The 19,353-nt window shown below is 47.4% G+C and overlaps 1 protein-coding gene across 2 annotated transcripts; it reads left to right on the plus strand.

Annotated features, from left to right (window-relative positions):
- Positions 1–690: 690 nt before the first annotated feature.
- Ddx24 (DEAD-box helicase 24) lies at positions 691–19,342 on the plus strand. Of its 2 annotated transcripts, none has more exons than XM_057782106.1 (9): positions 691–789; positions 2,087–2,800; positions 7,275–7,802; positions 8,530–8,683; positions 8,981–9,496; positions 10,467–10,542; positions 14,176–14,364; positions 15,888–16,017; positions 17,283–19,342. In XM_057782106.1, the coding sequence occupies exons 2-9, from the start codon at positions 2,092–2,094 to the stop codon at positions 17,546–17,548; spliced, it is 2,568 nt and encodes an 855-aa protein (XP_057638089.1). In that variant the 5' UTR covers positions 691–789; positions 2,087–2,091; the 3' UTR covers positions 17,549–19,342. The 2 variants fall into 2 exon arrangements, with proteins under 2 accessions (XP_057638089.1, XP_057638090.1); XM_057782107.1 differs by having other exon boundaries at positions 726–901.
- Positions 19,343–19,353: the final 11 nt, after the last annotated feature.

The raw sequence follows: 19,353 nt of genomic DNA on the forward strand, positions 1-19,353 counted from the left end.
GTTCTGAGCCAATATCATTCCTTACATTTCTTTTCTTTCCTTCCTTTCTCATTCGTTTGTTGGTTTTGTCGTTGTTTTGTTTTGTTTTGAGACAAGGTTTCTCTGTGTAGCCCTGGCTATCCAGGAACTCTGCTCTGTGGACCAGGCTGGCTTTGAGTTCCAAGATCCCCCTGCCTCTGCCTCCCGAGTGTTGGGATTGATTAAAGGCACGCACCCCCATGTCTGACCCCTATTCTGTTTTCTTCTTCCTATGTATCCTAGTATTTCCTAAGGAAGTTTGTTAATTATATTTCATTAATGTTAAAGTCTATTGTACCAAGGTCTAACTTGCGTTCGAGACTGGCCTCTCTGTCTTCACCAGCACTGTGCAATAGGAAGTCACTATGGAACTGCAGAACCCAGCATTTTCAGTACAGGCTTAGTGTTGTAGGTCAGGTAAGAAAGACTTAACAGTAACTACTGCACCCAAACTAGATCAAGATTATGCGATCACTTGCGCCCCCTAGCGTCCGTGAAAGAGCTTCGAGACGCAGCCTAAATGATAAAACAGGCAGAGAGGGAGGACCAAGCGGGGTACCACAGCTAAGCCTTTTTCCTTCCCGCCCACGTCCTGAACAGTGCCAATCAGACGTCTGCTTCCGCATGGAGGCGGTACTTCCTTCTGCAGCGTGCACGTGTGCGTGAAGTCCCGCCCCGGAACTGCAGTTTCAGACGCTGCTGCTGCAGTTCCGGTTCAGGTTGGCGCAGCCGTCCCGGTGCTAGAGAGAAGTCTGGCGGAGAGTAGTCCTGGTGAGTGCGGTGCGCGTGGCCCCTCCGCGGCCGGCTCCCGGTGTCCTCAAAGCTTAGTGGGTCACGGGTGCACCCTTAGCCGTGGTTCCCGGGCGGCCCACGCCTGAGGCCGGTAAGCACGCATCCAGGCCCAGGAACCTCCCTTGAAGGTCTCGTGCGATCGCAGTGCCTGAGGAACTCTTGAAGGCGGTGCAGGGCACTTCCCAGGTCCCATTTTTAGTGACATTCCCTTCGGTTCGTCAAGGTGGGGCCGAGGTGCGGTGGGGTCTTTGTGTAGTCGGTGTCTGGGACCGCTGCATGAGCCTTGCCTGCGAGTCAGTGTGCTGCTCTCAACAACAGGCGCCATGCTAAGCGGGTTTTGACGTGCGTCACCATGTCGTATTCAAATGACGACCCAGTGGGTTAACTACCTCTTTATCCTTAAACAGTAGATGAGGAAACTGAGCCACAGAGAGGTTTATCAAAGACTCTGAGGTAGCAAGTGTTGAATCCAGATATGAATCGAGTTTTACCTTTTTGATTCTGTTTTTTCTTATTTAAAGAGGATCACTGTGGAGCCATTTCGACTCAGATGAGTCACACATAACCCATGACCCCTTTTAAAGACATGGTCTCCTGTGGCTTGATACCCACTAAGCATGGTTTTACGCAGTGTTGGGGGTGGAACCTAGGGCTTCATTCATACTAGGCTAACACTCTGAGTTACAACCCCTGCTAGCGCTCGATTACTTAAAATGTAATTAGGAAGCTGCACCAGGTGGAGATGGCATTGCCTTGTTCTAATAGGGAAGAGAGCTCTGCACACTTGTAATAAAGCATACTCTATCCCCTCAAGCCAGAAATGAAAATCCATCTCCAATCCTTACTCCATCTTAAAAATGGACTCTGTAGGTCATGCATTATTCTGTAACCTCTGTTGTAATTCCAACTATTTGTGTACAGTGTAAAAGTAGATATCAGCTTGGCCCTCTCTTTTTAGCAGGATTAAAACACTAAATTCTGAGAAGATCGGTAATATTGTTGAAGGTTGCATACAGTTAAGTGTGGGGGCTGGGATCCTGACTCGAGTTAGCTCTTGTTACTCTATCACCTGTGCTCCATCTGCTCCAAGCCCAACTCCGTATTCTGTGGGTGTGCCTCATTTTCTGGCTGGGAGCATCTGCTCTCTGTATGTTAAACCATCTTTGGGTTCCCGGTTGTTTGCAGGGTCAAATATGTTTTAGGTTCGTCGGAACATGTGTGTTGCCATAGAACCCGTGCTTCACAGTCACTAACCTAAAAGAACGTTTCTTTTCAGCAACCATGAAGATAAAGGAGACCAAATCAAGGCCTAAGCCACCGAGTCGTGGTGCATTTCAGACGAAGGGCATCAAAGTTGTGGGGAAGTGGAAGCAGGTGAAGATCGACCCAAATCTGTTTGCAGATGGACAGATGGATGACTTGGTGTGCTTTGAGGAACTGACAGATTACCGTTTAGTCTCCCCTGCCAAAAACCCCTCCGGTTTCTTCTCAAACGAGGAACCCAAGAAGAGAAAGGCCCAGGCTGTTTCGGAAGAGGAGGAGGAGGATGAAGAAGAAGAGTCTAGCTCCCCGAAGAAAAAGACCAAGCTGAAGAAACGGAAAGATGTGTTAGTGGCTGCCAGAGGAAGTACTGCCCAGGATGAAGTCAAAGATTCTGAGCCAGAGACTATTTGTTTGGATCAAAAGGTAGGGGAAGCAGCCTCGGAAAGCCTGGCACAGGCTGTTCCAAAAAAGAAGAAAAACAAAGGGAAAAAGAAATTAGATCTTTCCCAGAGCACCGCCTCTAAAGTGCCCAAGAAAGCAAAGACCTGGATGTCTGAAGCGCACGACCAGAAGGCAGACGTGTCTGCCTGGAGGGACCTGTTTGTGCCCAAGGCCGTTCTCCGAGCACTCAGCTTTCTAGGCTTCTCTGCACCCACCCCGATCCAGGCTCTGACCTTGGCCCCTGCCATCCGGGACAAGCTGGACATCCTTGGAGCTGCTGAGACAGGTAAGGGCTGTTCTTTCTGTCCCGGGCAGGAGAGCATGTAGATCCAGGCTTTGGTTGCTCATAGGCTGGAAAACTGGAGGAGGGGAATGTTGAGAGCATGACCACAGAAGCCGTGTTGAATGACAGTGTTGAGAAAGCATCCAGCTCTGGGCTGAAATCTGCCCCTGCTGACTTTGGTACCCTTGCTTTATCTCTGTAGAGCGTGTGACACATGGGGGTGACAGCACTACCTAATGCCTTGCCATCAGGCTGAGAGGCTTACTCTTACAGTCCATCAAGAATGGATGTTAGATCTATCTATCTATCTTTCTTTCTTTCTTTCTTTCTTTCTTTCTTTCTTTCTTTCTTTCTTGCAGATGTTCTTCGTGCGTGTATTTAGGTTTGTGGGATTTTGTTTTTATTCTGTTGATAATGGTAAATTATATTGGTTTTTCAGAAATGGAAACAAAACATTCCTGAGAAACGGTGAATTTGATCACAATGTGCTGTTTATAGATTGGATTTGGTCAAGTTCAAGTGTGAACATGAAAGGAGAATATTCATCTCTAGTTTTATTGTAATGTTCTTGTCTGGTGTTAGAGCTGGTAGTAGTAACATTGGCCTCGATAACTTGTGAAGTGTTCTCTTGTCAGTTATCTGAAAGAGTTTTAAATAACTCACGTTTTGTTTTTTTTTCACCCTTAAATATTTGTTAGAATTCATCTGGGCTTGCTCTTCCGTTTTTAGGAGGTTTTTAAGTACAATTTAAAATTTTAAAACATTAGAGTTTTTTGTTTTAATTCATTTTTCCCCTGTATGATAGTTTTCAACTTAAAATTCTCTACAGTTTTCTGTTTCATGTAGCGGATGGTCTGTGACCAGGCTCATAAATGTTTTATATATTAAGACATTCTTGTCAGTTCTCTAGGTTAGCTGGCTCCTTTCCATGACAGAGCAACCATCTGTATCCTGTAGGGGGCTTTTTGTGACGTCTGCATTCATCTGCAGCTGTTCCTTGGCTTTGTTCTGATGGTAGCATGGTCTGTCCTTTCCATACTGTTCTGTAGATTTAGTTTGACAAACTGCTTTTCTATGTAATACGCGTTTCTTGTGTGTAGTACATAATTTTTGTTCTTTAACTGAATTATTCAGGCCATCTATACTTAATGTGGTTACGGAAAACAGCTGCGTTTAAGTCTGTTCTGACTTTTCCCTAGTTGTCCAAGATGTTCTTTGTTGTTTGTTACTTACGTGAGATTGAATTTTTTGGCGATATTACAGATTAAGTATTTATTTGAAATATTTGAGACACCCTTTTAGATTTGGATTTTTTAAATTAACATTTACATCTACATAGTGGACTATCTTAGGAATAGGATCCAGACTATGTATGAAATTCACTTATATTTCATACACTCCTTAAATATATAGCCTGTGGGCCATGTTGGCAACTCAGAATGTTTAAAATTTTTTAGTATTTGGGAATTCAAATTTTTGGGTTGGGATCCTCAGCTTGTATTTAGGATGTTTTTAGGAACAAACAGAAACTGTGATGGTACGTGCCTTTAAGAAGCAGGAAGGTCTGTGGGTTCAGCCTGGTCTACAGAGCAAGTTCCAAGCCAGCCAGAGATGCATAGACCTTCATTTCAAAACAAGACAACAGAAAACAAGATGTTTGTACCCACAAAGCCCTTGTGATACCACAGGTGCTGTGGGGTTTTACCAAACCAAGTACTTCATCTCTCTACTCCTGCCCTGTGCCCTTTTCTGCAGGTCAGCTCTGTCTACTTGGAGTTAGGGTCCTTCCCCAGCAAGCCTGGGTCCAGTCGCACAAGCCTGTCCTTATTGGGCCCCGTTTCTGATTTGTTCAAATGAAGGAGAGTATAGTAGCCTCCTTGGTTTAATATTTTTCTAAAAAGCCCCCAGAACCCAGGGATACATATGCACTGGCTTAAGGGTGTAACTCGGGAACAGCTCAATTGGAGAGATTGACAAAATGTTGAGGACAGAGGGCTTCCGTGTGTTCGTCTGGGCATACCAGCTTTTATGAGTTCTCCATCCGGGAGAGCTCTTCAAATCCCATCCTTTGCAGTGTTCTTATAGAGCTTCCTTCCATTATGTAGACGTGATCTGTTAAAGCCTTGGTCATTGGAGATGGACATTGGTCTTCAATCCTCCTCTCTGGTGCTCGCGAAGGATGTGCATGAGCGTTCCAGCCTGTGGCCACCAGCTGAAGTTTTCTAGGTGCAGTTAGTCTCAGTTCACAGTCATCTCATTAGTTTACATAAGACCCTGTTACTCCTGAGGCCAGGAACGGAAGGTGGAGATGAACTATTATAACAAAAGATGCTCCTATTGAGAGGTTACAGTTGTTTCCAGAAGTTCTGTGCCAGGAACTGGGAATGGGACCAAATACACATTCATTGCGCTGTCTCCTTTCTTGTTTTGCTGGCCACAGGCCTTCGTGGTGTCTTTCAGTGTTTGCCTTAGGGTTCACAGTCAGTTACGGTTTGTGCACATATATTTATCATAGTTTGCCTTCAAGTGATACAGTGCCTTGTGTGTGATACAAGAGCCTCAAGGGCGTATTTCCATATCTCCCTCCTTTGTACTTTTGTTGTATGTTTTTTGGTTGTGTATTTCTATCTGCGTTGGAAATCAGAACTATGCTTTAACTGTTTTGCTGTAAGCAGTTATTTTTAAAAGAGGTTTAAAAAGTAACAGTTTCTGTTTCTGTAATTTCTGGTGCACTTTATTCCCTGTGTAGATGGAGATTCTCATCGACCACCTTTCTTCTGCATGGAAGCTTTGGCTAGCGTTCTTTGTAACAGCTCTGTCTGCCAGTGAATTGGCTCAGCTTTGTAAGCTAATGCAGCCTTTGTTTTGTGTTTGTTTTCTGGGTAGTTCTGAATTGTTAGTTTTATTTTTCCTAGACTGTTAGTGGCAGATGCTGCCATGATATATTTCAGCATTTTTTGTCTTTGATGAAAGTGTAGTTTTTCTTAAACTTTTGAAGTTTTTTTTGTTTTGCTTTGTTTTAAGCTTTTGCTTCTTTGCTGTGATTATTTTTTACTTGGAACTGTTCACAGTTTTTTTTCCCTTTTTTCAAGTTTTTAAAAACATTTCTATATGTATGTGCATTTATATATAGGTTTGCGCAAGCCAAGGCCTATGTGTGGAGGTCCTAAGACAACTTGTGGGAGCAGGTTCGCTCCTCCCCCATGTGTGTCTTGGGATCAATTGCAGATCGGCAGGCTTAGTGGCAAGTGTCTTTATCCATTGAACTATCTCACCAGCCCGTGAGAGTTCTTTGCAGGTTTGGATTAGGCCTTTTTTTCTTCTAGAGACCATGATTGATTCACCACCCCCCTATCACCCTCCCCCGGGACATTTTTGCTTGTCACCTTTAGTATCTGGAAAGGGTACCTTTCAGGGTCTCCTAGTAGATCTCCAAACACAGATGAGATACTGCTGAGCTGTCTGTACTTTCTTTCTGCACATTTATGTAGATTGAATGCCTTTTATATCTTGAGCATTTATATGCTGTGGTCATACTTTCTGCAGATTGATATATAACAGCAAAACTAACATTAATTTCTTCTTCACAGTTTCATGGAAGGAATATTCATTCTTACTGTAATAAGAATCTTAGTGACCAAGTCATGACGTTTTTCCCCCTGAGACTTTACAGCTTTCGATCAAAGAACACCTTACAGCTTCCCTTTAGCGTGTCTGAGCTGCTCTGGGAGAGCTCGTCTCAGGTGCTAGGACAGCAAGCAGGGGCACACAGTCTGATAGCAGATCTCTGCATGACTAGCAAGCAGGTGGGTAACATTTACACTGTGAATACACTGGACAGAAGGATGGAGCCAGACAGTGTGAGAGTTCCCCGTACTACTTGAAATGATAAGCAGCTTGAAGTTTATGAAATGCTTATTTATGGACTTGTCAGTTTAATACTTTTGGGGCCATAATCGACCATGAATAGCTGAAATGCAGAAAGTAAAATGACAACTAAGGAGAAAAGCTGTGCTTCGGATTTTCAGGTTGTAGTGTCCTTTTTGACCTCTTGGATGATGTGGGCTCCATGTGCCTTCACAGGTCAGTTTTAAACACACGGGCCCAAAGACAAACTGGTTAGGATTCCTGAAAGAACTATTGATTGCATTCCTTCTCTGAAGAAGGTTGAAGTGATGCACAGGTTTTTCCGCAATAAAACACACTCACCTTTCTTTCTTTTATGGTTTCATCACTGGGGTGTTTGCTCATTGTCACTGGTGACGTCAGGTCTAGAGCCAGCATGCTGTGCCTTTCCTTGTTTTATGCCACATACCCGGCTGCCATGCTCTTCAGGAGCCTGTAGAGTGGTGGTGCTTTGGGTAGGTCACGGTGACCCTTAGTGCTTTCAGGGTCCCTTATTTTTATGCAAAGGCGGGAGCTTCAGACAGTGACATGCTGCGTCATGGATTCCTGCTGTGTTTGCTTTACTTCTCAGGAAGCGGGAAAACTCTGGCTTTTGCCATCCCGATGATTCATGCAGTGCTGCAGTGGCATAAGATGAAGGCTCCACCTATCCCACATAGCACTGGGATACCATGGAGGGAGAGCAGGGTAGGAGCCGCTGCTGATCTTGGGTCACCTCGCACGGATGGGACTGAGTCTGGAGTGTTGCTTGATGAGGCCAGAACTGAGAATGAAGCGCAGCCCAGTGAGGCTGGGGCGAAGGCCGAACCCGAGACTAGTGCCTCTGCGTCAGCCCGGGCACTGCTCTCCCATGATGATGATGATGCTGGTGAAGGACCTTCTTCTTTGGTTGAGGACAAGCTTATCCCCAAGCAAAATGAGGACGGAGGAGAAAAGCTTGATGAAGAGCAGCCTGGGAAGTTAAGACAGGAGCTGTGTAACCATGTTGCTGTCTATAACGTACACCCACGGCGCCCCCTGCTGGGACTCGTCCTGACGCCCACTCGAGAGCTGGCCATCCAGGTCAGACAACACATTGATGCTGTGGCCAGGTTTACAGGTGAGATTTAGTTCCACTGAATAAATGTTTCCAGATGCCAGGTGACAGCAGTGAGAGCCGTGGCTCCTGTCCTCTAGGAGAGCTTTCTTATTTGCTGGAATCAAGTCCTTTAGAATTCTTGAATTCCCGTAAAGGGACTAGATATCTAAAATGTTTATAGTAACCTAACCTTTTAATAACAAATTTGCTGATTGCCTTGAGGTAAAAGCTTAATTCTATGCCTTTTGGGAAGGGTTTCCACACTATGGTGTTTATCCTAGTGAAAGCCACATTGCATGGCTGAGTGCTCCACTCAAGTGCAAGGCACTTGCCGAGCACCTCAGCTGTGTTACCCTTAGCCCAAAAGCAGCCTTCTTCCCGAGAGATGACAACTCAGGCCCCGGAAGACCTCAGGTTCACTCTAATGGGAGGGAATGGAGAGAGCTCCTTACGGCGTGTCACATAAACATCCTGCCCAGCACCGTAGTGCACCACTGCTCGTGGTCAGAGCTGTGCAGCTAAGTCTGGCTGGGTTCAAATCCAGCCTTTCTCTTGGGATTAGAAGGAAATGGCAAAGTAGACAGGGTCCAGACCACAAGCTACAGGCTGTCTGCTAAGACCTGTAGGAGTCAAGCCAGACCGACTTTCAGCACTCCATGGCACAGAGAGCTGTGCTGGCGACCGTGTACTCGTCCAGAGGATGGCAGCCAGGTGGAGTAGCAGTGTCTTTCTGTTTTCTGTCTCATAGGGATTAAGACAGCAATTTTAGTTGGTGGAATGTCCACACAAAAGCAGCAGAGGATGCTGAATCGCCATCCAGAGATTGTGATCGCCACCCCTGGTCGACTCTGGGAGTTAGTTAAAGAAAAACATCCTCATTTAAGCAACCTTCGGCAGCTCAGGTGAGAGGCGGCCCCTCTCCCTTCTCTTACCCTCTGAAGTGAGCCTGAGGTGTGTGATGTGTGCAGGAAGGCGTGGGCAGTGCTTTCTCACTACCACAAAATACTGTGGCCATCCAGGCCCTATCCTTGTGAACCAAACATGCACGAGAGAAGTTGGCTGATGTCCTAATGGTGATGGTAGGGTGCTTGTATGTGTGTGAATGAGAGTGTGTGACTGGGGTGGGAGTGGGATATCATGTAGAGGTTTTTCTTCCCTGCAGTTGCACTAACCAATGATGTGGCCTGTCTGGTCTGCAGGTGCCTCGTGATAGATGAGGCTGATCGAATGGTTGAGAAAGGCCATTTTGCTGAGCTCTCCCAGCTTCTAGAGATGTTAAATGACTCCCAGTACAACCCCAATCGACAAACTCTTGTTTTTTCTGCCACACTGACCCTGGTACACCAAGCTCCTGCTCGAATCCTTCATAAGAAGCATGTGAAGAAAATAGATAAAACTGCCAAACTTGACCTTCTCATGCAGAAGATTGGCATGCGGGGCAAGCCAAAAGTTATTGACCTCACGAGGAACGAGGGTACAGTGGAGACCCTGACAGAGACCAAGATCCACTGTGAGACAGATGAGAAAGACTTGTATCTCTACTATTTCCTCATGCAGTACCCAGGCCGCAGCCTGGTGTTTGCCAACAGCATCTCCTGCATCAAACGCCTCTCTGGGCTCCTCAAGGTCCTGGACATCATGCCGCTGACTCTGCATGCCTGCATGCACCAGAAACAGAGGCTCAGAAACCTGGAGCAGTTTGCCCGTCTGGAAGAGTAAGTGAAGCCTGTCTCCAGAGGCCTGGCTTTGAGCCATGAGCCACTGTACCCAGTGGCCTAGGGAACTGGGGACCCCACGCCGTCTTAAGTTCCTTAGGAGCAGAAGACAGGCTAGCCCTCTTTTTTCTTCTTCTTCCCTCTTTTCCTTAATTTTATTTCTGTATTTGGCGGTGTCACACATTGTATTTGTTTGCTATTAATGTTCTCAGAGACTTCCAGTAAGTAGTTAGACTACAGATGAAGTCCTGGGCATCCAGTCACTTCTAACACCCTTGAGAAGTGGCAGAATGCATTGTGATTGAAAGCAGAGACTATAACCAGAGTATCTGACAGCAAATTCCAAACCCTTCACTTCCTTGTTGGTCAAGTTAGTCAGTGTCTCTGTGCTTCATTGTCTCATACTTAGGGTAACAGGTGCTGACGGGATTGCTAGCAGAATAAAGTGACTGGCAATGGTGAAGGGAAAGTATTGGAACTACTGCCCAGTGTGACCTTGGATAATCACGAGCCCCTACCACTGCTTATTGTCATCGCTCTTCTCACTTTGTAGATGACAGGGTGATGTCTAGAAAAGTTTACCAGCTGCCCAAGTTTTCACAACGTGGAAGTGACAGGGCTGGGTCTCAGAGGGATCTGTCAAACCCCAGAGCCTACACCACACCTCCTCATGTTTGTCCCTCTGCCTGTGGACCAGAGTACAGGTTGTCTGTCTAGGGAAGAGTGAGGTAATCTGTCAGTATGGGAGAGAGTAAGTGAGAAGGTATTAGGAGGTAAAGACACTGATCCAGGATGTATGTGGCTTCATTTCATTCACTGACAGAATATAACATGTGCTTTTCTCAGCCTCAGCTTAATTGTAAAAGGGAGGTGATAGTTTACCTTGTGGGCTGTGGTGTGGAGTGCTTAGTGGGTGACAAGCTGACTAATAATTGTTATTTATTTTTGTTGTTGTTTGTTTCCATTACAGCTGTGTTCTCTTAGCAACAGATGTGGCAGCTCGGGGTCTGGATATTCCTAAAGTTCAACATGTCATCCATTACCAGGTGTGGCTCTTAGCATGAAAGCTCCTCCCCGCCATTCTGCTCCTTATAGTGAATGGGAAAGTGTTAAAGTAAAGGTTGGAGCAGAGGGGAGGTATTTCCCTGCAGCATGTTCCCATTAGCATCTAGTGCCCATTGTGACTGCTTTTGAAACAGCAGCATCCTATCAAGTAACCTTTCTCTTCAAGCCACTTATATCTAGATTGAAATGTCAGTCCCTCCCACCCCCTTACCTTCCAGTTGAGTGGCTGAGCGTTTATCTTAGTGTGCTTTTGTTACTATAACAATACCTAAGGCTGGGTGATTTGTAAAGAGAATGTGCCTGTTGATTCTGGGGGCTGAGGAGTTCAAGGGCATGCTAGCTACCAATGTCTGTTCTGCCGATGTCTGTTCTGCTCTGCTCCTCTCTGCTTCTGGTGGGAGCCTTGATGTGGAGGGGTGCACAGGTGGCAAGTGCGGTGGCCAGCATGAAGGAAACAACATTGGGTGACATCTCTTGGTAACCAGTCTGCCCCAGGGCAAGAACTCACTCCAATTCCTCTTTCCAAGCCCTCTACAAACACTTCCTGCTAGGCCCGCCCAGCATTGCTGCCCTTGTTATGCTGAAGAATTAAGCTGCACACGAGTTTTGGTGGGGACAGACCACAGCAGCGTTTTTGTTTTTATAATTTTAATTTTTATTGAAAATAGATTTTTTCCATATAGTATAGTTTTCTCATATGGTGTGTGTGTGTGTGTATGTATGTATATATATTGGGTTTTTTTGAGACAGGGTTTCTCTGTAGCTTTGGTGCCTGTCCCGGAACTAGCTTTTGTAGACCAGGCTGGCCTCGAACTCCCAGAGATCCGCCTGCCTCTGCCTCCCGAGTGCTGGGATTAAAGGCGTGCGCCACCACCGCCCGGCTCATACAGTATATTCTAATCATGGTTCCCCTCCCCAAAGTCATCCCAGTGCCTCCCCATCTTCCCACTCCCACACATCTATACATTTTCTCTTTCTCAGTACAAAATAGGCAGCAAAACAAAGAAAAACAGAATAGAACAATAACAAACAGAAAAAAGGAGCCAAAGATAAAACATAAGAAACACAGATGCAGAGACACATACACTCCCACTGACAAATCCCATAAACACAAAATCACAAACCATGATATATAAACAAAATACTTGTAAAGGGAAGAAAGGCCCAGACAAAGCATTATGAGACAAAAACCCTCCAAAAATACCATTGAGTTCATTTTGTGTTGGCCATCTACTTCTAGGCATGGGGCCTGCCCTTAAGTGTGGCTTGTTTACCACACTTAAGTGTTTGTGTTTGTGAACACTAGTCTGCATAAGCACTCACTAGCCCATAGGGATAGAGACTCTAGGTAGGCATCAGCTCAGCTTCTTCATGTTCAGTGAGTTATGTAGGTGTTGTCTTCAACAGTAGGGTCTTACCATCAGTTTGTGGAGAGCAGTAGTTAGCATTAGCAGTAGCCTGGGTTGTTTGGGGGTTTTATATAAGACCCTCACAGCAATGTGTTAAATTGCTAGTCTGGTGTGCAGTGCAAGACCTCCGTTGGCTAAATCCCAGCTTTGTGACCTTCATCAAATTCTTTGGTCTCCATCTTCGGTTTTCTCATTTTGTGGATGGCAGGGTAGTGTGTTGCTGGGTTAGGAAGGCATATGTAAAGATCTTGGCTGCTCAGTTGGAAACACTGACTACATGTTCTGGAACAGCAGCAGCAGTAACGTTAGTGATTGTGAAGAGCAAACAGCAGCATTAGTTGTAGCTGGGAGCACGGCTCCAGGCCCTCCTGTCAGGAGTAGAACACCACTCTGAGGCCTCAGGGTTGACGGCTTTGGCGAGCACTTTGGCACCATTCATTTTGGTGCTGTCACCTATGAGCTGGCAGCACAAGCACACCTGCCCGTTAGGGCTGTTGGAACTGACTGGGTAGTGAAGCACCCACACAGTGGAAAGCCTGGCATCTCTTAGGACAGTTTTTTGTAAGCAGGGTTTTCATTAGGACCACTGGTTCCCCAGTTACACAGAGACTTAATATTAATTATAAATGCTCAGCTGATAACTTAGGCTTGTTACTAAACCATGACCCAAAAGCATCCTGGGGAGGAGAGGATTTGTTTCGCTTTACAGTTTACAGCCCACAGTGAGGGGAGGGCAGAGCAGGAGCCTGGGACAGGAACTGGAGCTGACGGCCATGGAGTGCTGCTCACTGACTTGTTCCTGCTGGTTTTCTCAGATTGCTTGCTTATATAACCAAGATCACCTGTAGAGGGGGCGCTCACATCAATCATTAATCAATAAAATGCCCCACAGACTTGTCCATAGGCCAATTGATCTGATTGCAGTGTTTCCTTAGTTGAGGTTCCCTCTTCCCACATGACTTAACTTGTATCAACTTGAGAAAACCTAACACAGGGTCACTACTCAGAGTGAGTGAGAGGAGGACCTTGTTGGGATGTGAGTAGGTGAATAGTGGTTGTGGCCAGCAGAGCCAGCTAGGGGCGGTGGCTGAAGCCTAGAGTGCCATGGTCAGGAGCTGGCTCTTCATTCTTTAACATGAAGGGTGGCAAGCCTCATTGCTAGAACATGGTAAGCGGTCTGCAGTGGACACTGAGCCACTGCACTTCATTAGTGGTGGTCGCTCCAGGAGGCAGGGTGCCAATACTCTGGCCAGGCTGTCTGTGGACAGTGTACCTGCCATAGGTTGACCTGGGCTTCACAGGTCTTTGAGTCCTGGCTCCCGTGCTCATTTAGTTGGGCAGTTGGGGGAAGTGAGTAGACCACTTTGTATTTTAGTTTCCTGCTCTACAATATGTGAGTAATGATCAAGTATTTCATATGACGAGGGTAATTTTACCTTCATTTTATTTTCTTATTTTGTTTGTTTTTCCAAACAGGGTTTTTCTCTGTAGCTCTGACTATCCTGGAACTTTCCTTGTAGACCAGGCTGGCACAGAGATCTGCCTGCCTCTGCCTCTCAAGTGCTGGGAATAAAGGTGAAGGCATGTGTTACCACTGCCGGGCCCTCATTACATATCTATTGCTGTGATAAAACAGTGTGACCAAGGCAGTTTAGAAGAAAGGGTTTATTTATGGCTAATGGCTTATGGTTCCAGAGTGATAAGTCCACAATGAGGGAGGAGAGCTAACGGGTGGAGGCGGGTGGAGCAGGACTGGAGAGCTCAGCTGCAGATGGGAAGCAGAGAGTACACTGGAAATGACACGTGGCTTCTGAAGCCTCAGAGCATCTCATTCACACCACACATACAGAGTGTTCTGTGGCTGGTTGGCCTCGGGCAGTCACTCGGTCACCCATGCTGAGTCGGGACATTGCAAAGCTGAGACTGAAGTAGACTAGATGGCATTGGTTACAAGGGCGTGGGAGTGGCAAGTAGGGGAGATACCCAGGTTGATTGTGAAGAGCTGAGCCAGTGTGGAGGCCATGGGAGCCTGGTGGGTGGACTGTCAACTTAGGGACAGTCTGTTTCTGGATGTAGGACTACGTTGATCCATAGTGCTGGGGAGGTTTCTGTCCTCAGAGGGCAGAGCCAGTTTGGGGATGTGGCTCTGAGGGAAAGAACACTGTTGGACAGTGTCTGCGCTGACCCTCCTTGCTGCTTTGGCAGGTGCCCCGCACCTCAGAGATTTATATCCACCGGAGTGGTCGAACTGCCCGTGCTACCAGTGAAGGCCTCAGCTTGATGCTGATTGGGCCCGAGGATGTGATGAACTTCAAGAAGATTTACAAAACTCTGAAGAAAGATGAGGACATCCCACTGTTTCCAGTGCAGTCAAAGTACATGGATGTGGTCAAGGTAAAGCGGTTAACCCCTCCCCCCCCTGCACAGAGCACCTTGCTCTGAGACCAGAAGCCTTACCCTAGAGAACTGAGAAGTGGTTCTGTTGATGGGCTGGATGGTGGCTTTTGTAAAAAGGCTGGGAGAAAGGCAGAAAAGGGTTGTGGTGATATTTTTCTGTGCTTTAACAAATAAAGCTTGCCTGAAGATCAGAGTTTAGAGCTAGCCACTAGTTAGCCATAGAGGCCAGGCAGTGGTGGTACATATCTTTAATCTCAGCACTTGGGAGGCAGAGGCAAGACAGATCTCTGAGTTCAAGGCCAGCCTGGGCTACACAAGATTGAATCAGTCTAAGAGAGAAACAGCCAGGCAGTGATGGCTCACACCTTTAATCCCAGCACTAGGAAGGTAGAGACAGGAAGGGATACAGCTGGGTGGAGAGAGGGATATAAAGCAGGAAGAGACAGGAGGCATAGCATTCAGTCTCAGTCTGAGGATTCCTGGAGACAGGATCACCCATTCGGTCTGAGGATTCAGTAGAGGTAAGAACTAGGGGCTGGCTGCTCCACTTCTCTGATCTTTCAGCATTTACCCCTTTATTTGACTCGGGGTTCTTATTATTGAAGACCAATTAGAATTCATGCTACATTTTCTCCCCCATCCACTTTGGTGTCTGATCTTGAAGTCTCCACTGCTTCCACTCCAACTAGACAGTGCAGTGAGCACAGCCATATTGACATCTGTCAGAGAGCTGTGCACAGCAAGGTAGATGCTGAAGGTCTGGTGTACTCCTGTAGCAGAGACAGTAAGGCTTGCTTTCTCTATCTGTATTAAATCGGGAGCATTCACAGTGTAGCAGACTAATGTGGGGTATTTTCCCCAGAGGCTCACCAGTGTGTGTCTAGGCCCACAGCACAGTGAGGTTTCCGTGGAACCCTGAGGCTAGCGGGCATGTGGTTCTGATGTGGGCAGAACTTTCATCTTTCAGAAGAGGTGAGGAAGGGCGAAGAGGGGGTGGAGTTGCAGCCATTGAGGAAGTGGAAATAAGGAGCAGTTGGAGGGCCTGTGGCCACCTGGCATGGAAGGTATGTTGGTCGTGTGAGGATTTGTGATGGGGCTGGTGGGAGGTGGGAAGGAACACAGAATTCCTATTGAGCCTGGGAGCACCCCATTTTCATGGCTTCTTATCCTCACTGCACGTGATCTCCCATGTCAGGTGAAGTGGGCATTATATCACTGCATTCTGACCCCAAAGCCATGAGAAGAATTGGGGAGACCAAATGTGACGCCTGGGGAGACTAGTTCAGTCTGGCCACCCGTAAGTTGGCAGCCTGGGACAGTCCTCTGTGAGGTACAAACAGGCTTTCGTGGTTGTGTGGGTAATGATGACCAGGTGTTGGCAGGAGCCCAGGCAAAGGGTTTTAGTGGGATCTGAGTTAGTCTCATTGCTTACTGCTCACAGAGCAGTTTAGGACAGTTTCAGTGAAGCTTCACTTGCTGAGAGGCCCAGGCCCTCTGTCAGATGGGAATTTTGTGCTCAGGAGCGGATCCGCCTAGCCCGGCAGATTGAAAAGGCTGAGTACCGGAACTTCCAGGCTTGTCTGCACAACTCCTGGATTGAGCAGGCGGCGGCGGCCCTCGAGATCGAGCTGGAAGAAGACATGTACAAAGGTGCGCCCAGGCTGGGTGGGAATGGGAGGCTGCCTCCAGCACTGGATTTCTCTTAACATTGTCACCTCTGTGACCCGTGAGAAACAGCAGTGTGCCCTTTTCTTGTCTCATGCCTACTCATCCCGTGTGGGCCTGCCCTCAGCCTTTCCTATGTGTCTGATTCTGTCTCATATGGACAGCCCGTGGAGTCTCCGGCCAGGAGCAGACACAAGCAGGATGTCCTTGTTCATGCAGCCTGATCTCTTACTGTGTCGTTATCCTCTTTGTATGCCTTTCTTCTTCTATAAGACAGGTCTCCTAGCTTAAGATTGAGTAAAGGGGCAAACTGGGTACAGGTGTGTTCAAAAAACAGGTCCAGGAGACTGTTAAGTCATTATTTATCGTTGTAGTTAGTACTGCACCTGCCTTCCAAGGCAGCAAAGCACCTCCATATCTCCCAACACCCCAGCCTCTTGGCATGAATCGAGTGAGAACTGTGTTCTTTTACATGCAGGGGAAGGCTCCCAAAGAGAAGGAATCTGTACATTAGAACAGCTCTGTCACCAGGCATTACCTAAGCCCTCTTCTGTCTTTGGGCCAGAAGCCGAGGAAGGGACCAGGCTGCACGACCTTGCGTAGGGAAGCGGAGAACTACATCTGGGGCTCATGACAGCGGTTGTGCTCCTTCCACACAGCAGCTCAGCTCAGCTGGGGTGTTGGCTTCTCTGCCCAGCCGTCGAGTTGAGAGGCAGACTGCTGCTCAGTGTGGGAGCCGGGAGTTTGCCAACAGTGCACTCCTCCTTGAGGCTCTGGCCTAGGGCTCAAATACAGATGTGAGTCCCTGGCTTTCCTTTTTGACGCCAGGCTTGCTTGGGTGTGGACTTAGGCTTCATCCAACTCAGTGTGCAGTTGCAGCATTGGTTGGGGAGGTACTGAAGAATCAGGCTGCAGAGAAGTGTTCACTCTCCTCTGAGGAAATGTGTGGTTGCCATACTTGAGGTGGTAGTGTGCAGCTTGCAGTGGTAGAGCGGCAGACTTCAGTCAGATGTGAGCTCCGATCTCTGACGGTTTGCTCTGCACCAGTGATGTGACTCCTAAGCCCGAGTTGCCTTCTCTGTAAATTGAGGACTTTCTGTCTTTACTGGCCCTGAACAGTGATGCACGGTGGCCCATCGCATCCCTCCTAAACAGAAGTTCCATTTATGGTTCTCAACTTCAAGCACCACAGCTTATGTTAGTCTAGAGTGTTTCTGCATAAATATGATGTTATATTTGTGTGTCTCAAGGAGGAAAAGCCGACCAGCAGGAAGAGCGTCGGCGACAGAAGCAGATGAAGATCCTGAAGCAGGAGCTACGCCATTTGCTCTCCCAGCCGCTCTTCCAGGAGAACCTGAAGACCAGGTACCCCACACAGTCTGGCAGGCTGCCTCAGCTTATGGTGGCCCCCAGGAGTGGCGAGTCTGCGCTGAGCTGCCTCTCCAGACAGAAGAGGAGGAGGAGGAAGCCAAAAGAGCATCAGGCACTGCCACAGCCAAGTTCGAGCACAAGCTAACTGCCCCCAGCGTGGTGACCACTTAGTGGTACCTCTCCTCTAGCTGTCTGTGAAAGCCTTCCTAGCCTGCGCTTCACTCCGCCATCCACCCGGGAAAAAGTCTCACTCTTCCATCTTTTAGCAAAAAAAAACCTCGTGCACACGTGTGTTGTGGAGTAAGTGTAGTGGCCCCAGCTGTGTCTCTGCATCCAGTTTATGCAGGCTTCTTGTGTACACCTTGGTTTCCCAATTAAAAAACAAGTGGGAGCAGAGAATCGCCCTGAGGGTGCTGCAGTGTTTTATCATTAACTCTGAGATTCCCTTGGGCCAGCACAGCACTGTCCCTTCATAGGGGAAATGGTGTCACTGTATCACAAACTGCCAGGTCTTCAGCCTATGTCCCTGTCCTTTTCCACAGTAGTTTAATACCAGCTCCTTTTCTGTGTCTACTGTCTGCTGTCTTATCTAAGCCACCCTGGAAGGTGGACAGGGAAGAGCTTGCCGTCCTTGGACCGCCCTCAGCTCATAAGGGTATCAGTCACTAATCTGTAGGGTCAGGAGAGACCACGGGATCTGGCCCAAGCTCCTGGTCACGATTCCATGAATTGTCTTTGTCTTAGACTTTTTGTAAAACAGACTCCTCAGCCTGAATTGTCATGTGTCATTCCTGGTGTATTACTCTGTTCTTTATAAGGAACTCAGTGCTCTGGGCTGCTTGCCTCACAGTGCTGGCCATAGTTGAGCTGGCATCATGGCTTAGTGTAAATACACTGTAGGAACAGTGACACCTGCTGCCCAGCGCCTGGTCAGTCTGGCTGACCTGGGGGAAGCACAGCACAGCCTGGACTTTGAGACAGATGTTCACAGGCATGGTTCAGATGTTTGGCTTGAGGAGTCTGGATTTTAGTACACAGGCATGCCTAAATATCCTAATATGTAAGAAACACAGTCTCCTTTATCTCGTAGCAAGGTTGAGAGGTAGCCATGGGGACTCCCTTTTAGCCTTGAGCCTAAACTCAGATTCTGATGTCACTGTTGACTGATTGCCTGGCATTAAGATACCTTTTAACCCCTGAACTAATAGAGAGAGATTGAGCCCAGGGCCTCATGTGCTATGCAAGTACTGGGTTATCTGAACCATATATATACGATGTGATGGAGGATGGGGGCTGCTCACCCATGGAGATAATTGGTTCTGGGGATCTTGCTCAGGTTGTTAGGCTTGGATGGTGAGTGCTTGTGTCCATTGAGCCTTCTGCTGACTACTTCTTAGTTTGGATCGTTTCATTGTCTAGGCAAGCCATGAATTGGGAACCTGCTTGCCCCAGCATCTTCACAAGCAAGGATTATAGGACTGTACTAGTGATAGCTATTAGATACTTATTGATTTAAATTCTCATTTGGTAGTCTGAGATCATGGTGTATCTTAATACCCTTTTTTTCTGTAGTTGAGAAAGTGAACCTTTAGTGGTTAAGATTTAGCCATTTCCACCCAACAACCAGATGAGATGTTGGTAACCTGGGGCATCTTCCATCTGAGTGAGTTCTACTGTTCTGATGTTAGGGACACAGCAACACCTCCAGGTAGGTGCCCTTCCCGTAACCCCACTGTCTACTGACCTGGCTGGGGGAACAAAGCAAACATCAAGAGATAGCCTAGGAGCCTCCACTTTCCAAATGATGCTGTGAGATGTCTGTGGAGTTGATAAGCAGGCTCGGGCCCCACCCGCACACCCTTGATAAGATAGGGCCAGTGTTCCAAGCCCATCTGTGTCCACTAGTGTGCTCAGGCTTTGGTCAAGTCTCTACACAGCTTCCCACACCCC

Source organism: Chionomys nivalis, chromosome 10, assembly GCF_950005125.1.
Source record: "Chionomys nivalis chromosome 10, mChiNiv1.1, whole genome shotgun sequence".
NCBI lineage: Eukaryota > Metazoa > Chordata > Mammalia > Rodentia > Cricetidae > Chionomys > Chionomys nivalis.

What these genes read in the sequence shown, in the direction of transcription:
- Ddx24 (XM_057782106.1), top strand. Translation starts at nt 2,092, where the DNA reads ATGAAGATAAAGGAGACCAAATCAAGGCCTAAGCCACCGAGTCGTGGT. An exon ending in AACATGTCATCCATTACCAG is followed by an intron (nt 10,543 to 14,175) that starts GTGTGGCTCTTA and finishes CTGCTTTGGCAG; the next exon opens with GTGCCCCGCACCTCAGAGAT. An exon ending in AGTACATGGATGTGGTCAAG is followed by an intron (nt 14,365 to 15,887) that starts GTAAAGCGGTTA and finishes TTTTGTGCTCAG; the next exon opens with GAGCGGATCCGCCTAGCCCG.